The sequence below is a fragment of the Lolium perenne genome, chromosome 5, assembly GCF_019359855.2.
Source record: "Lolium perenne isolate Kyuss_39 chromosome 5, Kyuss_2.0, whole genome shotgun sequence".
NCBI lineage: Eukaryota > Viridiplantae > Streptophyta > Magnoliopsida > Poales > Poaceae > Lolium > Lolium perenne.
In genome coordinates this window covers 256,415,094-256,439,510 of record NC_067248.2, presented here as the reverse complement: position 1 = coordinate 256,439,510, position 24,417 = coordinate 256,415,094, and the positions used below count along the sequence as shown (strand labels likewise).

The following is a 24,417-nucleotide window of genomic DNA, read 5'->3' as shown; positions in this document are numbered from 1 at the left end:
GACCTGAAGTTCTTGACGAACACGTCCTCGAAGCTTTCCCAGCTGTCGATAGATCCTGGAGGAAGTTTCTTTATCCAAGATCGTGCGGCTCCACTTAAATGCACCTGGATGCTTTGCATAGCTGTTGCCCTGGTTCCTCCTCTGAGCTTCACTGTCTCGAGATAATCAACTAGCCAATCCTCTGGATCTTGAAGGCCGTCGAATTTCTTGAAGTTGTCAGGTAACTTGAATCCTAAAGGGACTCGAGTTTTTCGGACTCTCCTCGTGAAGCACGGCAAGCCACACATATCCTCGTCGTTAAGCTCCGGGGATTGCCGATGTTCCCTTCTGCTTTGCCGCGCTCTGTCGACCCTTGCTTGTGCTGCCGTGTCTCTTGCTCCACTTGGTCCTTCAGGGGCTGCCGCTGTTGCTGCTGCAGGTCGTGGACTATTTTGCCTTGCCGCTCCTTCGGGAGGCGTTGATATAAACGCTGTCCCCATAGCTCCAACTCCTGCTATCGCCATATTGTATAGTGTTTCCCTTGGATCTCCTGGAGGTGGTTTAGATGCGAGGATAAAAGCATGTGTCGCCATATACCCAGCCTCTGGTGTCTTAGGGATGATGTTTCCTCTTGTATCTATCGACATAAAGGACATGTCGAGGTTTTGGATCAAGTGCTCTCTTTCTGCATCGGGTATGTGTTGTAACCTCGATCTTGCTCTGTTCCGAGCCTCCCTGTGGCTATCACCCGAAGTTCTAGATTGTCGACTCAAATCTGCCCTTCTCCTGCTGGATGCAGAAGCTGCCTCCTTTCTTCTGTTTAACTCAGCTGTCTGTTTTTCCAATTCTCTTGCAGCTCGTGCGAGCCTATATTGATATGCTTGCAATTCCTCTGGCGTGGCTGTGGTGGCCATTGGTTCTGAGCCGTCCATAGCTCTCGCGGCTCTATCCCATGCTGCTTGCGGGAGTTGAACTCTGTGTCGCGGCTGTGGCCCGACGTACTTATTGCCCAGGCCTCGTCGCAGATCGGAGGGATCGACATATGGATTTCCCAGATCGTCGAAAGCCTCAGATGTTTCCTCTTGATCATTATTTGGCTCTTCAATGGCATAAATCTGATGATATTTTGTATTCAGATCTATGTTGGGTTTGGTGACACCATCGTTGAGATTGATGAAGACCTTGCCCACTGTAATAGATTTGTCGATGAAGTCGTAACTGTCGACACTGCTTGAGCCATCGCTTATATATGAGTCCGCAGATGACTCAAACGACATGTCGCTGAAGATCTTGGCGAGTTTCTCTCTTGCCCTGGTGCTGACGTAGCGTGTCGACGAAGTTTCTTCTTCTCCTGATTCGGTTGACGATGTATAGCTTGAAAAATCGGAATCGACCGCCGACGATCCCGACGAAATCGGAATTTCGACACGATACGATCCTTCCTTCTCGACGCGAAAGTGAAACCTTCCGAACGTCATCTCCATAGGCTCCGCCAGATACGCATATGCATCCAAACGGGAGGGTGGGTGAGGAACAAAATCGACAGGACCAGCAGCGATCTGTTTACCTCGATCCATTGCGTTGCTTGCGGTTGATGATGTCGAAGATCTTGAACGTGCCATCAAGATCAGATCCTTACGCCTCTAGTTCCCACAGACGGTGCCAATTGACAAGGTATTAACTTGTCAATGCCTATGGATTGTAGGCTAGGGTTTAGTTGGAAGTAGAGGGCAAGTAGATCTCGAAGGTTTCAGCCGAAAAGTACTCGACGATTATGAAAACTAGGGTTTGTAAACAATGATTCGATGCCTTCCTCGTCCCTCGACTCCCCCTTTATATAGGAGGCGGAGCCGAGGGATTCGTGTTGTACAAGTTACAGAGTCCGGGATGGTTTCTAACTCATCCCGCAAGATTACAAATAACGCTTCCTATTACAACTCTAACTTTCCTTAATAATATATTGGGCTTCCGAATCTTCTTATTCTTCGGGTAGTGGGCCTTCAGTAAACCCCGGGTACTATCTTCGGCAGGCCCATTTGGGATGCCTATGTCAATATGCACATCAATATGGCGCTTGCTGAACGAAAGAAGATCAACAGTGATACCCTCTTGCCAATATAATGCCAAACCACCTCCTTTTCCATCACCTTTTACATGATAGCATCCTTCCATCCCAATACGGAACCTCATATTTCTGACTCTTTCCTCACTTTGTCTCGTCTCACATAAGAAAACAATGCAGGGTTTATAGGACTGAACAAGGCAGTCAAGCTCTCGAACTGTCGCAAGTTGCCCTGCGCCGCGACAGTTCCAGCCTAGAAGACTCATTGGGCCCGGCGGTCACTGATACGTCTCCAACGTATCTATAACTTCCGATGTTCCATGCTTGTTTTATGACAATACCAACATGTTTTGTTCACACTTTATATCATTTTCATGCATTTTCCGGAACTAACCTATTAACAAGATGCCACAGTGCCAGTTCCTATTTTCTGCTGTTTTTGGTTCCAGAAAGGCTGTTCGGGCAATATTCTCGGAATTGGACGAAATCAACGCCAAACCTCCTATTTTTCCCGGAAGCGTCCAGAACACCGAAGAAGAGTCGGAGAGGGGCCAGGGGGCCACCACACCACATGGCGGCGCGGGCCAGGCCTAGGCCGCGCCGGCCTAGGGTGTGGCGCCCCCAGGTGCCCCCCTGCGCCGCCTCTTCGCCTATAAAAGCCCTTTCGACCTAAAAACGCAGTACCAATTGACGAAACTCCAGAAAGACTCCAGGGGCGCCGCCACCGTCGCGAAACTCCAATTCGGGGGACAGAACTCTCTGTTCCGGCACCCTGCCGGACGGGGAATTGCCCCCGGAGCCATCTCCACCGCCGTCTTCACCGCCATCTTCACCGCCATCGCTGCTTCCATGATGCGGAGGGAGTAATCCACCCCTGAGGCTGAGGGCTTCGCTGTAGCTATGTGGTTCATCTCTCTCCCATGTACCTCAATACAATGATCTCATGAGCTGCTTTACATGATTGAGATTCATATGAGTTTTGTATCACTACTATCTATGTGCTACTCTAGCAAAGTTATTAAAGTAGTTCTATTCCTCCTGCACGTGTGTAAAGGTGACAATGTGTGCACCGTGTTAGTACTTGGTTTGTGCTATGATCATGATCTCTTGTAGATTGCGAAGTTAACTATTGCTATGATATATTGATGTGATCTATTCCTCCTACATATGCATGAAGGTGACAGTGTGCATGCTATGTTAGTACTTGGTTTAGTCTTTTGATCTATCTTACACTAAAGGTTACTAAAATATGAGCATTATTGTGGAGCTTGTTAACTCCGGCATTGAGGGTTCGTGTAATCCTACGCAATGTGTTCATCATCCAACAAAAGTGTAGAGTATGCATTTATCTATTCTGTTATGTGATCAATGTTGAGAGTGTCCACTAGTGAAAGTGTAATCCCTAGGCCTTGTTCCTAAATACTGCTATCGCTGCTTGTTTCTTGTTTCTTTGTGTTACTACTGCTGCAATACTACCACCATCAACTACACGCCAGCAAGCTATTTTCTGGCACCGTTACTACTGCTCATACTTATTCATACCACCTGTATTTCACTATCTCTTCGCCGAACTAGTGCACCTATTAGGTGTGTTGGGGACACAAGAGACTTCTTGCTTTGTGGTTGCAGGGTTGCATGAGAGGGATATCTTTGACCTCTTCCTCCCTGAGTTCGATAAACCTTGGGTATCCACTTAAGGGAAAACTTGCTGCTGTTCTACAAACCTCTGCTCTTGGAGGCCCAACACTGTCTACAGGAAAGGAGGGGGAACGTAGACATCAAGCACTTTTCTGGCGCCGTTGCCGGGGAGGTAAAAGGTACTCACACTCCGGACCTCGGCTACCAAGCTATTTTCCGCCATTGTAAGTACTCGAAGCTATTTCCTTTAGATCCTGCAATTGCAACTTTTTGTTTCTTGTTTACACTAGTTAGGCATAATGGAAAACAACAAAAAAATTGGTGAGCTTTTTAGTCTTTTTCCTGATTTAGAATTGTTTGATGCAAAAATTAAAAAACCTATGGAACCTTATTTGCATGCTAGTAGTGATGTTATTAGTATGAATGCAATTACTGCTAATGCTATGGAGAAGTCTAAGCTTGGGGAAGCTAGTTTTTGTGATCTTTTTAGCTTCCCATCTTTAGGGGAGAAAATTTGTTCTGATAATGCTTTATCTCCCATATGCGATAACTCTAATGATGCTTCTGATATTTTGAATCCACCTGCAGAAAGTATTCAGTATAAAATACCTATGAAAATTATTGAACGTGTTATGGACAACCACTATAAAGGGGATGGAACTGTCCATCCTAGAGATCATTTACTGTTTTTGCACGAATTATGCGGGTTATTCAAGTGTGCAGGTATCTCTATGGATGAAGTGAGGAAGAAGCTATTCTCTGTTTCGCTGTCTGGTAAAGTGGCGCATTGGTATAAATTGTTGGAGAATAGACATTCTCTTGGTTGGGAGGAAATTGCATCTCTCTTTTATTCTAAATTTTATCCTCCTCATGAAGTGCATATTGATAGGAATTATATTTATAACTTTTATCCTCGTGATGGAGAGAGTATTTCTCAAGCATGGGGGAGACTGAAGTCACTAATGCTCAAATGTCCCATTCATGAGCTCCCCCGTAATGTTATTGTTAACAATTTTTATGCGAGGCTTTCAGGACAACACAAGGACTATCTGGACGCGTGTTCGGAGGGATCTTTCACAAGCAAGGAGGTTGAAGCTAGGTGGGATCTTCTTGATCGGATTGAGGACAACGCTGAAGGATGGGAGAACGACAAAGGTAAAGAGTCAGGTATAAATTATGATTATGAATGCATTGAAGCTTTTATGGATACCGATAAATTTCGAAATATGAGTGCTACTTATGGTCTTGACTCTCAAGTTGCTGCAAATCTTTATAAAGCCTTTGCTTCTCATTTTGAATTGCCTAAAAAGAATTTTGATAAGTATCATGAACCTTTTAAAGAGGCTTGCATGAAGAATGAAATTGTTGTTAATTATTGCAATAAGCATGCTCAAACTCCTAAGAATGCTATTTCTTATAAGCATGTTAATTTTTGTGGAATGCATAGACCCTGTGGAATTAATCAAGTCAAAGATGAATATTGCATCCATCATATTAATGAAAAAACTAGAAAGTGGCTTAGGGCTCTAGATGATCTTGGTAAAAAAGTTTGTGCCCTCTATCCTTTTATTTGTGAAGTTTGCCATGAAGTGGGTCATTTTAATTTTCAATGCTCCTCCAATGATAATTTGAACCCAATGAGTGCTGCAAATTTGTATTGTGATGATGAAATTACTCCTAATCAGCATGATGAACTTACTTTATTTTTAGGGTGTGAAGAACTGTCGAGAAAAATCTCTTTGTTATATATGAGTGATCTTGATATTGATGATGTCCTGCATGGGTGTTTTTCTTATTGCATTGATAATAGCCATACAAATACTTACATACAAAATATTTTAGAAGACGACACTTTGCCAAAATATGATAGGACCGCCATGTGTTTTGAACTAATTAATGAAAAGGAGGAATCCTTCCAAGTTTCTTCTATTGTTTCTGGAAGTAAATCAGGTTATGCGGACAAGCTACCCTTCAAGCCTCTTCCTCCTAAAGAAGGAAATGAGGAGAAGGAAGAGAAGAAGAAGAAGAAGAAGAAGGGAATGAAGAAGAAGAAGAAGAAGAAGGAGAATAAAAAGAAAGAGGTAACGGCGTATCCTCGCGTGAATGAGATAACGCTAGGTAACCGTAAGTATGTTGCTCCTAATGATTATTGTGATAATGAATCTGAATACGATGATCTTCCTATGCCCTTTACATACATTAGCAATCATGATTTGAATGAACACACTACTTTTGATATTGCAAATCTCTGGGAAACTAATTCTGAAAATGATGATAATAATTGCCATAGTGTCAGTGCTATCCATGCTTCCTCCCATAATAATATAGAAAGCTGTAAGCTTGGGGAAGAGGTGTTTGAAAATCCTTTTGCTACTGATCATTATGTGTTTGATACATCTCCTTCTAATAACAATGATGGTATGGTCATAGATAAACCGACTGTGAAAGATAACTATTCTATTTCTTATGATGACATTGTGCCTCCAATCTTTGATGATTCTTATAAAGAATGCTATGATATAGGTTATAATTATCCTTATGAAACTTGTCATAGTCATGATTGGATTACCAAAAACAATTCTTTTAATATGCAACTTGTTTACCATGTTCAAATTCTTCATAATAATCTTGCTCCAATTACTATTAATGAGAATAACTCTTCTTATGCCAAAATTAATGATACTTCTATGCATATGAACCATGATAAGAATGTTTTAAGTGATGGGTATATTGTGGATTTCATCAATGATGCTACTGAAAGTTATTATGAGAGAGGGAAATATGGTTATATGCATCTTAATAATATTAAGTTTCCCCTCTTTATGTTGAGAAATTTGAAGTTACTCGTGTTTTATCCTCTTATGCTTGTCACTTTGTTCTTCATGAATTCATTTGTGTACAAGATTCCTCTTCATAGGAAGCATGTTAGACTTAAATTTGTTTTGAATTTGCCTCTTGAAGCTCTCTTTTGCTTCAAATACTATTTCCCGCGAATGGATTATTAAAACTGCTGAGCCCATCTTAATGGCTATAAAGAAAGAACTTCTTGGGAGATAACCCATGTGTTATTTTGCTACAGTACTTCGTTTTTATTTTGTGTCTTGGAAGTTGTTTACTACTGTAGCAACCTCTCCTTATCTTAGTTTTGTGTTTTGTTGTGCCAAGTAAAGCCGTTGATAGAAAAGTAAGTACTAGATTTGGATTACTGCGCAGTTCCAGATTTCTTTGCTGTCACGAATCTGGGTCCACCTCCCTGTAGGTAGCTCAGAAAATTAAGCCAATTTACATGCATGATCCTCAGATATGTACGCAACTTTCATTCAATTTGAGCATTTTCATTTGAGCAAGTCTGATGCCATTTTAAAATTCGTCAATACGAACTGTTCTGTTTTGACAGATTCTGCCTTTTATTTCGCATTGCCTCTTTTGCTATGTTGGATGAATTTCTTTGATCCACTAATGTCCAGTAGCATTATGCAATGTCCAGAAGTGTTAAGAATGATTGTGTCACCTCTGAATATGTTAATTTTTATTGTGCACTAACCCTCTAATGAGTTGTTTCGAGTTTGGTGTGGAGGAAGTTTTCAAGGGTCAAGAAAGGAGGATGATATACTATGATCAAGAAGAGTGAAAGCTCTAAGCTTGGGGATGCCCCGGTGGTTCATCCCTGCATATTTCAAGAAGACTCAAGCGTCTAAGCTTGGGGATGCCCAAGGCATCCCCTTCTTCATCGACAAATTATCAGGTTCCTTCTCTTGAAACTATATTTTTATTCGGTCACATCTTATGTGCTTTACTTGGAGCGTCGGTATGCTTTTGTTTTTGTTTGTGTTTGAATAAATGCTTGTGTGGGAGAGAGACACGCTCCGCTGGTTCGTATGAACACATGTGTTCTTAGCTCATAATATTCATGGCGAAGGTTGAAAGCGCTTCGTTAAATTATTATATGGTTGGAATTGGAAAATGCTACATGTAGAAATTGGTGTGATGTCTTGAATAATGTGATACTTGGCAATTGTTGTGCTCTTTTTTAAGCTCTTGCATCATATACCTTGCACCCATTAGTGAGGAAATACATAGAGCTTGTTAAAATTTGGGTTTGCATGAGTGGTTTCTCTAGAGTCTAGATATTTTCTAGTAAGATGTTTGAACAACAAGGAAGACGATGTATAGTTTTATAATGCTTGTAATATGTCTTTTATGTGAGTTTTGCTGTACTAGTTCGTGCTTGTGTTTGCTTCAAACAACCTTGCTAGCCTAAACCTTGTATCGAGAGGGAATACTTCTCATGCATCCAAATCCTTGAGCCAAACAACACTATGCCATTTGTGTCCACCATACCTACCTACTACATGGTATTTTCCGCCATTCCAAAGTAAATTGCTTGAGTGCTACCTTTAAAATTCCATCATTCACCTTTGCAATATATAGCTCATGGGACAAATAGCTTAAAAACTATTGTGGTATTGAATATGTAATTATGCACTTTATCTCTTATTAAGTTGCATGTTGTGCGATAACCATGTTCACTGGGGACGCCATCAACTATTCATTGTTGAATTTCATGTGAGTTGCTATGCATGTCCGTCTTGTCTGAAGTAAGAGAGATCTACCACCCTATGGTTAAGCATGCATATTGTTAGAGAAGAACATTGGGCCGCTAACTAAAGCCATGATCCATGGTGGAAGTTTCAGTTTTGGACATATATCCTCAATCTCATATGAGAAAATTATTAATTGTTGTTACATGCTTATGCATAAAAGAGGAGTCCATTATCTGTTGTCTATGTTGTCCCGGTATGGATGTCTAAGTTGAGAATAATCAATAGCGAGAAATCCAATGCGAGCTTTCTCCTTAGACCTTTGTACAGGCGGCATAGAGGTACCCCTTTGTGACACTTGGTTAAAACATGTGCATTGCGATGATCCGGTAGTCCAAGCTAATTAGGACAAGGTGCGGGCACTATTAGTATACTATGCATGAGGCTTGCAACTTGTAAGATATAATTTACATGATACATATGCTTTATTACTACCGTTGACAAAATTGTTTCATGTTTTCAAAATAAAAGCTCTAGCACAAATATGGCAATCGATGCTTTCCTCTTTGAAGGACCATTCTTTTACTTTTATTGTTGAGTCAGTTCACCTATCTTTCTCCACCTCAAGAAGCAAACATTTGTGTGAACTGTGCATTGATTCTTATATACTTGCTTATTGCATTTGTTATATTGCTTTGCATTGACAACTATCCATGAGATATACATGTTACAAGTTGAAAGCAACCGCTGAAACTTAATCTTCCATTGTGTTGCTTCAATGTCTCTACTATGAATTTATTGCTTTATGAGTAACTCTTATGCAAGACTTATTGATGCTTGTCTCGAAAGTACTATTCATGAAAAGTCTTTGCTATATGATTCACTTGTTTACTCATTGCATTTACATTGTTTCGAATCGCTGCATTCATCTCATATGCTTTACAATGGTATGATTAAGATTATGTTGGTAGCATGTCACCTCAGAAATTATCTTTTATCGTTTACCTACTCGAGGGGCAGTAGGAACTAAGCTTGGGGATGCTGATACGTCTCCAACGTATCTATAATTTCCGATGTTCCATGCTTGTTTTATGACAATACCAACATGTTTTGTTCACACTTTATATCATTTTCATGCATTTTCCGGAACTAACCTATTAACAAGATGCCACAGTGCCAGTTCCTATTTTCTGCTGTTTTTGGTTCCAGAAAGGCTGTTCGGGCAATATTCTCGGAATTGGACGAAATCAACGCCAAACCTCCTATTTTTCCCGGAAGCGTCCAGAACACCGAAGAAGAGTCGGAGAGGGGCCAGGGGCCACCACACCACATGGCGGCGCGGGCCAGGCCTAGGCCGCGCCGGCCTAGGGTGTGGCGCCCCCAGGTGCCCCCCTGCGCCGCCTCTTCGCCTATAAAAGCCCTTTCGACCTAAAAACGCAGTACCAATTGACGAAACTCCAGAAAGACTCCAGGGGCGCCGCCACCGTCGCGAAACTCCAATTCGGGGGACAGAACTCTCTGTTCCGGCACCCTGCCGGACGGGGAATTGCCCCCGGAGCCATCTCCACCGCCGTCTTCACCGCCATCTTCACCGCCATCGCTGCTTCCATGATGAGGAGGGAGTAATCCACCCCTGAGGCTGAGGGCTTCGCTGTAGCTATGTGGTTCATCTCTCTCCCATGTACCTCAATACAATGATCTCATGAGCTGCTTTACATGATTGAGATTCATATGAGTTTTGTATCACTACTATCTATGTGCTACTCTAGCAAAGTTATTAAAGTAGTTCTATTCCTCCTGCACGTGTGTAAAGGTGACAGTGTGTGCACCGTGTTAGTACTTGGTTTATGCTATGATCATGATCTCTTGTAGATTGCGAAGTTAACTATTGCTATGATATATTGATGTGATCTATTCCTCCTACATATGCATGAAGGTGACAGTGTGCATGCTATGTTAGTACTTGGTTTAGTCTTTTGATCTATCTTACACTAAAGGTTACTAAAATATGAGCATTATTGTGGAGCTTGTTAACTCCGGCATTGAGGGTTCGTGTAATCCTACGCAATGTGTTCATCATCCAACAAAAGTGTAGAGTATGCATTTATCTATTCTGTTATGTGATCAATGTTGAGAGTGTCCACTAGTGAAAGTGTAATCCCTAGGCCTTGTTCCTAAATACTGCTATCGCTGCTTGTTTACTGTTTTACTGTGTTACTACTGCTGCAATACTACCACCATCAACTACACGCCAGCAAGCTATTTTCTGGCACCGTTACTACTGCTCATACTTATTCATACCACCTGTATTTCACTATCTCTTCGCCGAACTAGTGCACCTATTAGGTGTGTTGGGGACACAAGAGACTTCTTGCTTTGTGGTTGCAGGGTTGCATGAGAGGGATATCTTTGACCTCTTCCTCCCTGAGTTCGATAAACCTTGGGTATCCACTTAAGGGAAAACTTGCTGCTGTTCTACAAACCTCTGCTCTTGGAGGCCCAACACTGTCTACAGGAAAGGAGGGGGAACGTAGACATCAGTCACCCTCTAGGGATGCCGCCGATGATGCCAGATTTTCAGTATCAATTCCCGTGGTGCCAGTCTTCCTAGCTTTTGCTCTATCCTTCATCTTCACATAAGGAGGTGGAAGTGGAGGCATTTGATTCTCCCCTGCCAGCCCATCCGTTTCCATATTAGTCTCAGTGCTAACATCAGCTGAATTCATGTCAAGAACCTTCCTAGCATTTGGTTCCAATGCATTTTCATCTTCTTCAGGTGTCAAACGATCCCCTTTCTTCCCTGGGCTACTAGCTGAGTCCTCTAGAGCGTCCTTATCCTCTAGATCTGCATCTCCTGAAGAGCGTTTTTTAGCAACCTCTCTATGCATTGTACCACCACCCGCCAAACCTCCACGAACAGGAACACGAGGCATCAGTGTAGGCTGACTAACTCTCCGAACTGCAAGCATCCAAGCTCCATACTGAAGCTGCTTCTCGTCCCACACACCATCCCCGCACTCCTCATGATCATGCCCAAGGAGGCCACATCGTTTACAAAAAAACGGGATTTTCTCATATTTAATAGCCAATCTTCTTTTTCCTTCTGGAAGTGTTAAGGATACAAACCGCAGCAGGGGCCTGGAGATGTCCAATCTCACCCGAAAGCGAACGTAGTTTCCTTCAAAAAACAGCTTCGGAGACATCTGAACCTCTTTGACCTTTCCAACTCGACGAGCCAGATCATCAACTACCTCTTGCTTACGGTACAGCTCTGGAATACCATGAATTTGTGCCCAGATAAAGAGACCTCCAAAGACGAAATCCTCTGGATCACTTAAGCCATCGTAATCCTCTATTAAAACTCCCCAGCCTCTGAAGGTCCAAGGACCTTGATGAACCACTTTTTTCCAATCACCCAAGCAATGCATCTGAAAAATAAAAAGATTCTCCCCAGCCTCTCTGCAAATTGGATCTCGAGATAAGTTCCAGACGATCTTCATCTTCTCAAACAAAGCCTCCGCACTAAAAGATCTAGATGTGTGCACTTTTCCAATTGCAAGCCAACGAGCTGCCTGTTTATACTCCTTTGCCTCCTCAATCCCAATGACCACATCATCCAGCTCATCTTCGTTCAGTTCTAGATGGCTGAACATATCATCCAGGTTTGAGCCCTTGCCGCCAGTAGCAGACGTAGAGTAATCCACACCGGAGACAGAGGCACCCGAGGCAGCCATCGCAACCTCAGCCATCGCGCCCGAATCCACAGGCACGGTATTTGCAGTCGCCCCTTCCTTCACCACCATGAAAACAGACGCGCCAAACCCTCACTGCCGCCGCGATCTCCCGAGAAACAGGAAGAGAACCAGACGAGAGAAAACGAACAGCCTCACGAGAAGCGCCTCGAGAGACAAGCAGAAGAAGGTAGGAACCAGGCCGGACGAAACCAATCTCACGGTGGCGGCGAGATCGCCTCCGGAGCAGGAAACCCTAAACGAGAGGGTAAAAAAGCAATCCTTATGGGTACTTTTTTTCTCCTACTCTGGTCGCCATTTTCTCGAGCTCGAGGTCGAACTCTGACAGCCATGTCCCCAGAACCAGGGTTACCGCCGCCGGCGAAACGCCGCCATCACCGATATCGGCGAAGACCTCCTTCACGAGATCTTCCTCCTCTTCCTCCTCCCCTCACTCCCGAGCCTCGTACGTCCGCGCCGCCCTCGCCTGCAGCACCTTCCTCCACGCCGTCCGCTCGTCCCCCGCCTTCCGCCGCCGCTTCCAGCGCTCCACCCGCCCCAAGTACTTGGATTTTTCATGGAACCGCGCCGCGCCGCGTCGCCTTACCAACCTTCCGCAGCCGCTCCGACGACCAGGACCTTGCCGCTGCCATCCGCGGCTCTGATTTCTTTGACTTCCACATTGTCATTTCCGTAGAGGACCAGAGGGTGTTCCGGATGGTCTTTGTCCAACCAACGCCGGAACACGTCACAGCTCCGTGCGTGTAGCTGTCTTCTCATCGGCCACTAGGGAGTGGCAGGTTTTGCCGTGGGTGGAGACCCCAACTCCGCCACAACCTGAGGTTGATGGAGCTCCACCCGCTCCGCCACAACCTGAGGATGATGCAGACGGAGTGCCCACGTTTTACAGTCGTATGCAGGTGATATGATTTGTGTACTGGAAACACATGACTCAAGCCTATGTACTTGTTCTCAACACCGTAACACTGCAATTTTCGGTAGTGGATTTGCCAGTGTTTTGGGGAGAGATAGACTATAGTCTATTTATGCTTGGTCAGAGCAAGGATGGGGAGCTCTGTCTGGTTAATTAGCGCAGCTGGCTCTGATGCAAGTACAAGGTCGCTTGTTGTTTGGTTTTGGAGAGCCGATGTTGGTGGTGTTGAGAAATGGATGTTGGAAGAAACTTTTCCATTAGGTAGATTATTAATTGATGTCACCAAGGGTAATGCCACAGTGCAGGTTCAGGAAGTAATCGATGGCTATGTGTACCTATCTGCTAAGTATGTTGGGCAGCAATCAGAGTCCCTCGTATCCCTCTGCCTCGAAACAGGAAAGCTTAGCAGGCTCTTTGATGATGCATATACAAGCCCTTCTAATCTCTACATCATGGCGTGGCCTCCTTCTTTGGTAGGCAACAGGGTAAGCCCACGGTTGAAGATCCCGGTAAAGTTTCTCCAGACTTTTTGGTCCTTAGATTATGTTTAGTTACTTGCCAGCATTGTGTTATTGCATAATTGTGATAATCTCTTGTTAGTTTCACACTGCAATTTTTGTCAATTCTTTTTGTTTCGAAATCATCAAAGAGCTCAATTGCAAACTGTTTGTACGAGGATGCAATATTTTAGCATGCCATTTCTCCTGATTTTATGATAGCATAAGGATATAAAATTCATGTCGCGCTCCTAGTTGTTTGTCGTTTGTGCAAAGTATAAGGGTATAAAGTGACGCGTTGCCAACATTTGAGATTGGAAATTTCTCTTCTCTAATTATTGTCTAAGCAATACTTTGTAGTTTGTACTTTGTAGTGCTAATCACTATGAGATGGCATTGATGTAGCAAATCTTTTTCATTTTCACTACTTGTGTGGATGCTTAACTTGTCTATGGTTCAAATTTATAGGCTTCCTTAATCCTTTTCTCATCTTCTATGTGGTGTGTTTGGTTTCTATTCTGGCATTCATTTGATAGGCCAATCACTGTCACGAGGACATCTTCAGCCTTCGTGTTTTCTACAGGGCCAATTCTCCACGAATGAGTACAAGCAACCACGCTGACCCCCTTCTTCAGTAAGTAAGCAAGCAAGATTTACCATCGTGTTCGCTCCTGATTTTTTTTTTCGAATTAATGGGCATAGCCCCTGATTTCATTGCTGGGAATGAGACCAGATAAACATCATCCGTTTGAAGTTTTACGTATATATTATGGACCATATGGTGTATTGCAGTATTGGTGCTATGTTTTCAGATTCCTGCTCCCATCTTCAAGGATGGTGGTCGGTAGTCGGTACGTGCAGCCATTGGTCATCTGGTCACTTCTAACTGATGCACAATATATCATACTCCCAATTAATATGCAGTGATACGAAAATGTTAGTATCTACATCGGTGGTAATGCATACATTTTCATCTTATTTGAAAGGTATACTCACTCATGTGCTAAATGAAACATGGAGGGCCAATGCTTTTCTACTGATATTTAGTAGTTTACGCATATTACATTGATTTGAAAGCAAAATGAGATGGAATGTTAACTAAAATATTTTATTTATGCAGGCCAAACCGGTATATACCATTTTTTTTTATTTGTCTACATAGTTGCAATTCAAAGTATTTTGCTGCTCCCATAGTGCAGTTCAAAGTATTTGTCTACATTTGAAATATATGTTTTCCATTGCTTGGCGATTTATCGTTGTTTCATCCGAATTTATGGCACATTAGCTTTGGTTTTATGTGTGTTCTTTTAATTTTGTTTCTCCAATTTGTAGCACGTATGCGTTATTGTCTCTGGTTACATAGATGTACGACTCCTTATAGCCTGATTTTGAAATAATGTCAATGCCCGTCAAGTAACTTCTAAACAATCATTTTTGTATTATATGTTCTCATTCACATGTATTGCTAAAAATTCCCGCAGCAACGCGCGGGGAATCATCTAGTGTTATCATAACATCACACCCCAAGGCAAAATGAGTCTACAACATAATAAATGACACAATGCATGACATCACATATAAGTTACTACCCACTTTGAAGGTAGTAACCTAGACTAGTAACATGATATATGTTACTAGTCTAAGTTACTCCCCACTATGACCAGCCTTAGTCCGACTTGCGCAATAGAAGCCCCCAGCGTGACACCGTGTTCAACGATATACGGGCCACGTAGTCCAAGTGCCGCGCATCGTGGCCTCCCACCGGTGAGGCGCGCAGCCCGGTGGGTCAACCCCGCCAGACAACTGTGCGCGTTGCCATTCTGGTACAACGTGACCTCTGCGAGGGTGGGAAGAACTCCAGCTTGATCCTCGCCAAGTCAGGCAGCATGGTCAGGTGAATGATCGCTGCAGTTGGTGCGCTCTCACTTTGCCCTTCTCACGAGCTATCTCCATGTCTTATGGTCAAAGGATTCGATTCTTGGCACCATGATATGGTCCACGATCTATCTGCAAGCTTCCCGGGAGATCAATGAATCTAAAACACAAGACAAAACCATGCATATAAACTAGCAGCAAGTTCTCACATGACGGTGGTGTCATCATTCTGATCTGGTAAGTTGGCACATGGCATTTCTCTGAATGACAGTTGAACCTTCCCTTATATATAGTACTGACAGTTCGTCATGTACATCCTCCTGCGTTCCAGGAACTAATCAATCAGTGTGCTAGTGCCACAACGGGCGCCTCCAGCAGGTTTGGGCCGAGAGCCTACACCAGTTCACCAGCCACGCAGGTACTGACCGACACTGTTTCTTCCTTCTCTTCTTGTTGATTCTTCGGAAATTCTTCAGCTATACTAGCTAGCTACTGTCAGAACACACACTAGCTGCGTGGTTTTCCAATTGCTACAAGAAAAAAATTCAAAACTCTAAACATAGACAAAGACTACTGTGCCTACAGCTATCCGTATGCTCAGCTGAAACTTCAGGAACGAGTTCATGAATCATGGTCAGCAGGTTTGGTGCTTATCTGTCCTTCTACTTTCTACGTGCTGCTGTGTGAAAGTGAGAGTTGATGCATGGTGTGCTTCTGATCATTCCTGCTGCTTTTGATGGGCAGTGTCCGAGCTCGGTGGGGAGGAGTAGGACACGCCCCGTGTGCGTCCTTGATCACTCAACCATTTTACCTGGACGTGATCTCGTTACTACATCCGCGATGAGCTGAAGCTGGGAACAGAGGAAGTACTTAAGTGGAGATCTTGTTCGATTGACTAGAGCAAAGAGCACATCGTCTCAAATAGTAGTGAAAAAACCATGCAAGGTTCTGACACTGATCTAACAAAGCAAATGAAATACCAGAAGACTACAATATAAATACTAGAGGAGTCTGCAGTATAAGGACCGCAGATTACAATGAATATGGAAACCAAAGCAATGACCAGCTGACAGAGGAGTGATTAAAATTGAGTATGCATCACAGCCAGTAACATTAAAAATTAAGTGTGGTTAACGAAAGAGCCACCAAATCTATTGTGCCAGCGAAAAAAAAAGTTGAGGAGCCGGATAGGCGAATAACCGTCTTTTCACTTACTGTCAAGTATCTCCACATCAACAAGTTGATATTCTGGTAAATAAATCAAGGCTATGATCTCAAGCTGGATGCCCCACCGGGTAACATTGCATATGGAGGTGATGAAGGACCCGTTAGAGAAGCATACAAATAGAGAAGCAGAAGAATGCACATGATCTGCTTCTCTGTGTAGTAAACCTCAAATAGTTTTACTAATAAACCTCCAGGAAGATAATGACTGATGGTTACACACATTAGACATAGCTTATGGCTCAAGTGAATATTTGCTACTCTACCAGGACATGAAACTACCACATGGCTTAGCCTCTTGGCATCTTCAAACCATCTAAAACTAAAGCAGCAGCGCGTTTAAACAAGAACTCATCTCATCAGAAGAAATACGACATGATCACTGCAAAGAGGCTAGTTCAACCGCTAAATAAGTGGACACGGGCAACAATTCTTGACAACTTCCCCTTGCACATTTTTCATCAGCTCTTTCTTTCTCCCTGTCCATCAAAGGCAGAAATTGTCCTCCAGACACGATCTCTCACAGTTCAGTTCTGAATCTAGAGTAGTGGTCTTGCTCAATAGGACCCCTTCTCATCCTCGATACGAAATAAAGAAGGCCCCTATCTCCGCAACTTTTGCCTCATCAGCATTAATCAAAGCTTCTCTGTATGATTTCAACGCTGCGACAAGAACAGAAGGAGATTTTTCTGTGCCTACAGGACCATCATCTGCCACACGATCTACAACAACTTTGGTTCCTGAATCCTCCTGAGGCATAATATGATTCTAGAGCAAGTAAGAATCAAGTGTTTGTATAAAAAAAAAAGTAGTGCAAGGGTACATATTCCAATGATATAGGACAGTCGTTTAGTATTGACCAAAGCAATGGAAGTGACACAAAATACTATTGCGCGAACACCTTATAGTGGTCAGCATTACAGAGCATTGAGTACACATAATTTTAGTGGGAGATGATTTTTCAGCCTCAAATATATGGTAAATGCAGCACTTTATAGGAGTATATGTTTCTGCTATCATATAATCTGCACAACCCACGTGCTAAAGATTTAAAATATTACATAATCATGATGTTATACGATCTGCAGTTGAAATACTACAGTTATGCAACCTAGACGTGGCGAGGCTAAGAATGATGCATTGATGTGTAACAGAAAAAACAGTCGACCATAACTGCAAAATGTGAAACCAATGATAAGTTTTCACAAGTATACAATGACCCAACGCCCTCGCGTAACTTAACAGCATAAAATCCAGGGACCAGATGTCTGGAGAAACTTTACCTTGATATTCAAGAAATTACTCACCTCGTTGCATGTCAAAGAAGAAGGCCACGGCATGATGTAGGGAAGAGCAAAGGCTGCATAGGTACCATCGAAGAGCTTGTTCAGCTTTCCCGTTTCCAGGCAGAGGGATACAAGGGACTTAATATGCACATCATACTTAACAGACTTAATATGCACATCATACTTAACAGACGTGTACACAAAGCCATCGATAACCCCTTCAATTTCCAACTTGACATGGTCCTGCATTGCAGACTTGGTGGCATCAAGAAACGTACGCAGTGGATAAGCATCTTGCAGCATCCATTTCTCAACACCGTGTTTATCAGCTGTCCAAAACCAAACAAGAAGCATTCCTATATGTGCATCGGAGCCATCCATAGCAACCATACAGAGCTTCCCATCCTTGGTATGGCCAAGACTGAATCCCTTATACTCTACCTCTCTCAAAAACGATGGCAAATCCAGCCTAGAGAATTGAAGTGTTGCGGTGTTTAGAACGAGCACATAGGCATAGGCTCGACTCATTTCTTTCCAGTAAATGAATCCATTTGACTGTATACCATCGTAATATAGCACTGTTTCTCCATCAGGTTGCAGTGGTGTTGGGGTGTCCAGCCACGGCGAAACATTCCACTCCCTGGTGGTAGATGAGAAGACGGTGGTGCACGCCTGTAGCTGCCGCTGCGTGTTCCGGTGTTGGACACAGACCATACGGAACATCCCCTGGTCCTCTTCCGAGACGACAATGTGGAACTCACGGAAGTACTCCTCGGGTAGCTGAGGGTTGTAGCATACCACCTGGCCGGGTGGCCCGGGGAAGAGATCGAGTGCCTGCGTGAGGGGGTTGTAGGCAGCCATCTGGTTGGTGGTGCGGTCGGCGAGGACGAGGTAGCCGCTGCACCACAGGGGTTGCAGCTGTCTTCGGGGAGACGGGTGAGGAGGAAATCGGCGCCGCGGACGGCGGCGGTGAGATCGGGGTCGGAGCGGCTGCGCAGGGGGGTGAAGGTAGGCATCTTTCAACCGCCGGAGTGGTTGAAGAATCCAAGGAGCTGCGGCGAGTGCTTCGCCTGGAAGCGGCGGCGGAAGGCGGGGGACGAGCGGACGGCGTGGAGGAAGGTGGGGCAGGCGAGGGCGGCGCGGACGAGGCTCGGGAGGGAGGGGAGGAGGAGGAAGATCTCGTGCAGGATGTCGTCGCCGATATCTGTGATGGTGGTGGGAGCCGGTGGCGGGTGTTTCGCCGCCGGTGGTGCTAACCCTAGCTCAGAATCCATGGCTGTCAAGCTCGACGAAATGGAGAGTGGAGACTGACGAAATTGAAAGAAGTATACATAAGCCGCACAAGTTTCATGTTTTGGACTAAACTGGAGCACTTAAGAGCATCTCCAACCGAGCAACCCAAACGGACGCGTTGGAGTGTCCGTTTTGGACCGGTTGGGTGGCCGAGCGGACACGCGGACAGCGGCCCGCGTCCGCGTGTCCGTTTGGGTCGAACGCTGCGTCCAACGCGTGGACGCAGCGCATAATCGAAGAAATAGAAAAACAAAAGTAAAAATGCAAATTTAAACGAAATTTGATTAAACATATGCCCTGTTTTGGGCAAATTTGTACATAGCCCTATTTTGGGCAAATAACTAACAAAAGAAGCCCTCTATATGGGCTTTAAAATTTAAACTAAAAACCCTCTATTAGGGTTTGGTCGACGGCGCGGTGGCCGCCGGTGCGCCGCCTAGCCCCTGTGGGCGTCGTCGGCGTCGACGACGTCCCCGGGCGGCGAGGCATAGTTGTCGCTCGAGCGCGCCGGGGACTCCGGCCACGGAGACCACAGGGCCTCCTCCCAGGCCGAGTGGGGGTCCGGAGCCACCCGAGGAAGCAGCGGCGCACGGAGCAGCGCCTCCTCCCTGAGGCGCTGCTCCTCTCTGCCCGAGCGCGGCACCTGGCCTTCGGCGCCGCTCCTCCTCCGCGCGGCGCCTCGACTCTGCCGTCGCCGCTCCTCGCGCCGCTGCTCCTCCGTGCGGCGCGTGGCCTCCTCCCGCCGCGCCGCTTCCTCCTCCTCCCGTCGCGCCTGGCGGGCCTGGGCGTACAGCTCCCAGGCCTCGGCTTCCTCCACCTCCCGCCGGGCCGCTTCCTCCATCTCGGAGGTGCGAATGGCCGCATGGAGGTGCGGCCATTTCGCGTCCTCCTCCGCCGCCGAGATGAGCAGCGCGGCGCGGAGGTCGGGGTCCTCCTCCGAGGACTCGGGCTTGGGCTCGAGCAGTAGCGGCGGCGGTTGCGGCAATGCCGCGCCGCCGCGGGCAGCCTCTCCGATGTGGAGACCGCCTCGGTTTCCTCCGGATGGCCACAGCGCCGGCGGAGGACGGCCGCTGCTGCTCGCCTCGTCGCCGTTGGCTCCGGGAGCGAACCGTGCTTCGGGGCCATGGCGGCGGTTTCGCTCGGGGAGTGGAGTAGGGAGTGGAGTGGAGGGACAGATCCCCTCGAGTCCCCATTTAATAGCCTCCCGGGTCACCGACAGGTGGGCCCAAGGGATACGAGGCGACAAGCGCCCGGACGCGAGCGGACGCCGCGTGCCATCCGCGGCCACGCAAACCTAGCCCAGTTTTGGGCCGGGTTTGCGTCGTTCCGGACGCCGCGGCCGTCCGCTTTTGCGGTGCGTCCCCGCGTTGGGCCGCTTTTTTGTCCGCCTCGACCCATCCGGACGCGCGGACGCGAGATGGGTCGCCCCGTTTGGAGATGCCCTAATCCCCACATCTTTGCTAAACCGGACAGAGAGCCCCCTCAGCCCGCGGGAGGCTGTTTTGCTCAGCGGTTTTGATGACGTGGAAGATGGTATAGTTTGCACGGTGGCAATATGGGTCTAAATGATCCCATAGGCCCATACTAGCACGACCTGGTTAGGCGAAACCAACTCTCTCCTGGACAGCTCCACGTGCGGCAGCCGCCTCTGCTCTCGATCGCGGCAGCGTCGACGATTCCTCCTGGACGGCGGCGACGACGGACGATCGCCTGCATGTTCCATTGATTGGAGTGCGGCGCGACGAGCAAGTCAGGCTCCTAAACCCTGTCTGTATAGCTGATATTGTGTCCCTTTTTTCAGTTCCACCAGAGGCAGTTTTCTGTAGAGGTTTAGGGTTGTTTTCGCGAGTGATTTATAGGATTCATCCAATTAAGTAGCATCATAGCTACGGCCGTAGAAACCAGAGACCTAGACGAACCATTTGATACATGTTGTAGCATACCATTTTATACGTACTAGAACACTTGTGTCCAAGGTAAGTTAACAATATGTCTAGTACAGACAACTACCAGATTTTGATGCTCTTATGTCTCAAGTTAACATACTTGTGACCTTATTAACTTAAATAGATGTAGTCGTTTTCAAATTAGGGGTACTTTTTTTAAAATAACCTAACCAGATTTTGATGCTCTGTATTTGTTTTTGTAGGACTAAATCATGAATCATCCAGAGTACTTATCTGTGAGGTTTCATTTTCGTGGCGAATTTGAACACGATGGGAAGGAGTGGATGTATAAAGGGGGAAGCACATGCATGTCCACAGTACATATGTCGAAGCTCTCGTTGCCTGAACTGAAGAAGCATCTTGCAGATCATGTAAGCTGCTCAACAACTTTTCTTGAGAAGACATCATTGTGTTGGAAGATTCCTCGCAAAACATGTAGAGCTGCAATGATATGGCTTGAAGACCAATCATCAATCAGGTCCATGGTCAAATATGTTACAGATGCAGATATCATGGACTTGTATGCAAGGCATCCTACTGAAGAAGAGTTCGAGGAGCATGTAGATGTGAGAGAAAATGTACCACAGACAATGCAGAACAAAGATGTTTTTGGAGGAGATGCAGATCCAACCGACAGGGACAAACAAGAGCATGATCGAACTGATAGATACAATACAGAACATAACGATGCAGCAAAGAGTCCAACTTTTGGAGCTTTAATGGAGGCAAAAGGAAAAGGAATTAAAGAAACAACTTCAGATGAATATTCCGACTCGGAAGACAGTGATTTCTTGTGTGATCATGATGCCGATGACAGCAATAGCTCCGCTGAAGATGATGAAGCAATTTCATACAGGCTGCAAGCAAGGGAACTGAAGAAGAAAATAAAGAAGAAAATGCTAGGTGAAGAAGAAATAAAAGGATGCACTGTGCCTGAAGAATTCATTGTGTCGGAAGTTAACGAAGAAGAAGAAGATGGAGAGGAGGAACAGTTCCAGGACAGTGAAGATGAATTGTCATATTCAGAGGATAGTGATGGGGAAGTCAAGACAAGGAAAACCAAGCATAGGGTGTATGATGAAAATGCAGAAGTGCAAGAGTTTGAACTTTGAACTTGGGCTAGCATTTACTGACAGCAGGCAGTTCAAGCAAGCCTTAATTAATTATGGGCTGAAGATTTTTCACCATTTGTTGTTCCCAAAGGATGAGAGGACTAGGGTAGAAGCAAAGTGCACTTTTCCCGGATGTCCATGGAGAATTTATGGATCTATTAGTGGTAAGTCCATATGGATGGTTGTCACTAGATTGAGAAATAAACACATTTGTGTACCAAGGAGGGACAACAAGCTAGTGACAAGTGTGGTGATTGCAGAGAAATATTTCAGAGAAATTAGAGATAATCCTGGTTGGAGGGTGGAGAAGATGCAAGAAGCTGTGCTTGCAGACTTGTGTGCAGAGGTAAGCATTGCCAAATGCAAGAGAGCAAAGAAGATTGTTATGGAGAGACTAATTGACTCAACAAATGGGGAATTTTCTAGGGTCTTCGACTACCATCTAGAGCTAGTGAGAAGCAATCCAGGAAGTATAGTTGCAGTAACATTGAACCCAGATGTTGTTGATAGACCAGTGTTCGAGAGGATGTATGTGTGCCTTGATGCCTGCAAGAAAGGTTTCATGGCAGGTTGTAGAAGAGTTGTGGGGCTGGATGGATGCTTTCTGAAGGGAGCAGTAAGTGGACAATTGTTGTGCGCTGTAGGAAGAGATGCTAACAATCAAATGTACCCAATTTCGTGGGCATGTGTTGAAGTTGAGAGTTATGACAGCTGGTATTGGTTCTTGTCATATCTTCAGAAGGACATCCAAATTAATAATCATGGAGAAGGATGGGTGATTATTTCAGATCAACAAAAGGGGCTTATCAAGGCGGTGAGTGAGATAGTGCCGCAAGCAGAGCACAGGATGTGTGCTAGGCATATTTATGCTAATTGGAAGAAATTACATAGAGACAAGAAATTTCAGAAAATGTTCTGGTGCTGTGCGAAGTCATCTGATAGAACTGGTTTTAACTATCACAGGGCTAAGTTAGCTCAAAAAACTCCAGAAGGGGCAAAAGACATGATGAAAACATCTCCTGAACATTGGAGCAGAGCTTTCTTCAAGTTGCACAATAACTGTGATTCAGTGGAGAACAACCTGTGTGAGTCATTCAACAATGCTATCATCAGATCTCGATTCTATCCTATAATCACTTCAATGGAGATTATTAGGAAGAAAGTAACTGTGAGGATTCAGGAAAACAGGACAAAGTCAGAGAAATGGCATGGTACAATTTGTCCAAATATTTTTAAAAAGTTGAAGTTAAACATCAAGAGATCTGCTATTTGCCAAGTGTTATGGAATGGGAAAGATGGTTTTGAGGTTCAAGAAGGAGAGCACAGGAGATTTACAGTGAACTTGGAGAATTTGACTTGCTCTTGCAGGTACTGGGAACTATCTGGGTTGCCTTGTTGTCATGCAATTACTGCAATTTATAGAGTGCACAAGGAACTTGATGATTTCATTGCACCTTGCTACAAGATCAGCGAATACAATCCTATATAACTAAGAAGTTCATCCCCACTAAACTATTTTTCTCAACATGCAGCTATGCCACCTCAGTGGGCCCACCACATCTCTCAAACATGCATGCAAAGTGGGGCTGCCAAGTCCATACCGTGATGTGTGCCTTCCCATCAGAAATCTCACAAACTTTAATCATCCCATTTTCGCGTTGATATGTTTCCGTCTTAATGACATGGTTCATTAGTTCAGTGGAATCCAAACGACCAGTATCCCCTATTGATAGTCTTCACCTCCCCATCTTCTCTAATTCGCACCTCCCCAATCCCCATCTTCTCTCATCTGATCCCTTCCCCTTCCCCTTCTGCGTTCCCTCCCCCTATTTCTGGCCCCTCCGATTGATCTCCTTCGTTATGCATTACCTCCATATTTCCATAGCTTTCTCTAACCATCTGTCACCAGTTAGCATCGAAGGGACTGCGCAACGTGGAAATCACATACTGAAGCTATTCTGGATCGAAGCTAGCCGCAGCCTGCCCCGAGGGAAAGGTTGTTCTCACCGTCAGCTGTCGGTTGCTGCGATGCAAGGTAGTGTCCATCACCTTCATCTGAATGGAATAATTAATACACCTGCCATGAATTTGATAGCTTTTTTTTTTCGATAAAGGAGCAACAGCCCCAGCCTCTGCATCAATTGATGCACACGGCCTTTTATTAAACATATAAAGTATCAAGTATCAAGTAACAAGTACGAAAGAAAGAAAAACAATCATGGGTCCGTCATGGTTGCCACATAAACCAACCAACGGAACAGCAAACATCTAAATAGGCTAGCCATACTCTATCCTATTA

The 24,417-nt window shown here is 45.0% G+C and overlaps 1 protein-coding gene and 2 pseudogenes across 1 annotated transcript; 2 read left to right on the top strand and 1 right to left on the bottom strand.

Annotated features, from left to right (window-relative positions):
- The first annotated feature begins 12,302 nt into the window (after positions 1 to 12,302).
- On the top strand, positions 12,303 to 14,309 carry LOC127298379 (uncharacterized; annotated as a pseudogene).
- Positions 14,310 to 16,338: 2,029 nt separating this feature from the next.
- LOC127302799 (uncharacterized) lies at positions 16,339 to 19,056 on the bottom strand (annotated as a pseudogene).
- A 3,240-nt stretch (positions 19,057 to 22,296) lies between these two features.
- Positions 22,297 to 23,607, top strand: LOC127304368 (uncharacterized). The gene has a single exon (XM_051335055.2). The coding sequence runs from the start codon at positions 22,297 to 22,299 to the stop codon at positions 23,605 to 23,607; it is 1,311 nt and encodes a 436-aa protein (XP_051191015.2).
- The last annotated feature ends 810 nt before the right edge of the window (positions 23,608 to 24,417 follow it).

Excerpts from the sequence above, each read along its gene's own strand:
- LOC127304368 (XM_051335055.2), top strand. The coding sequence starts at position 22,297 with ATGGTTGTCACTAGATTGAGAAATAAACACATTTGTGTACCAAGGAGG.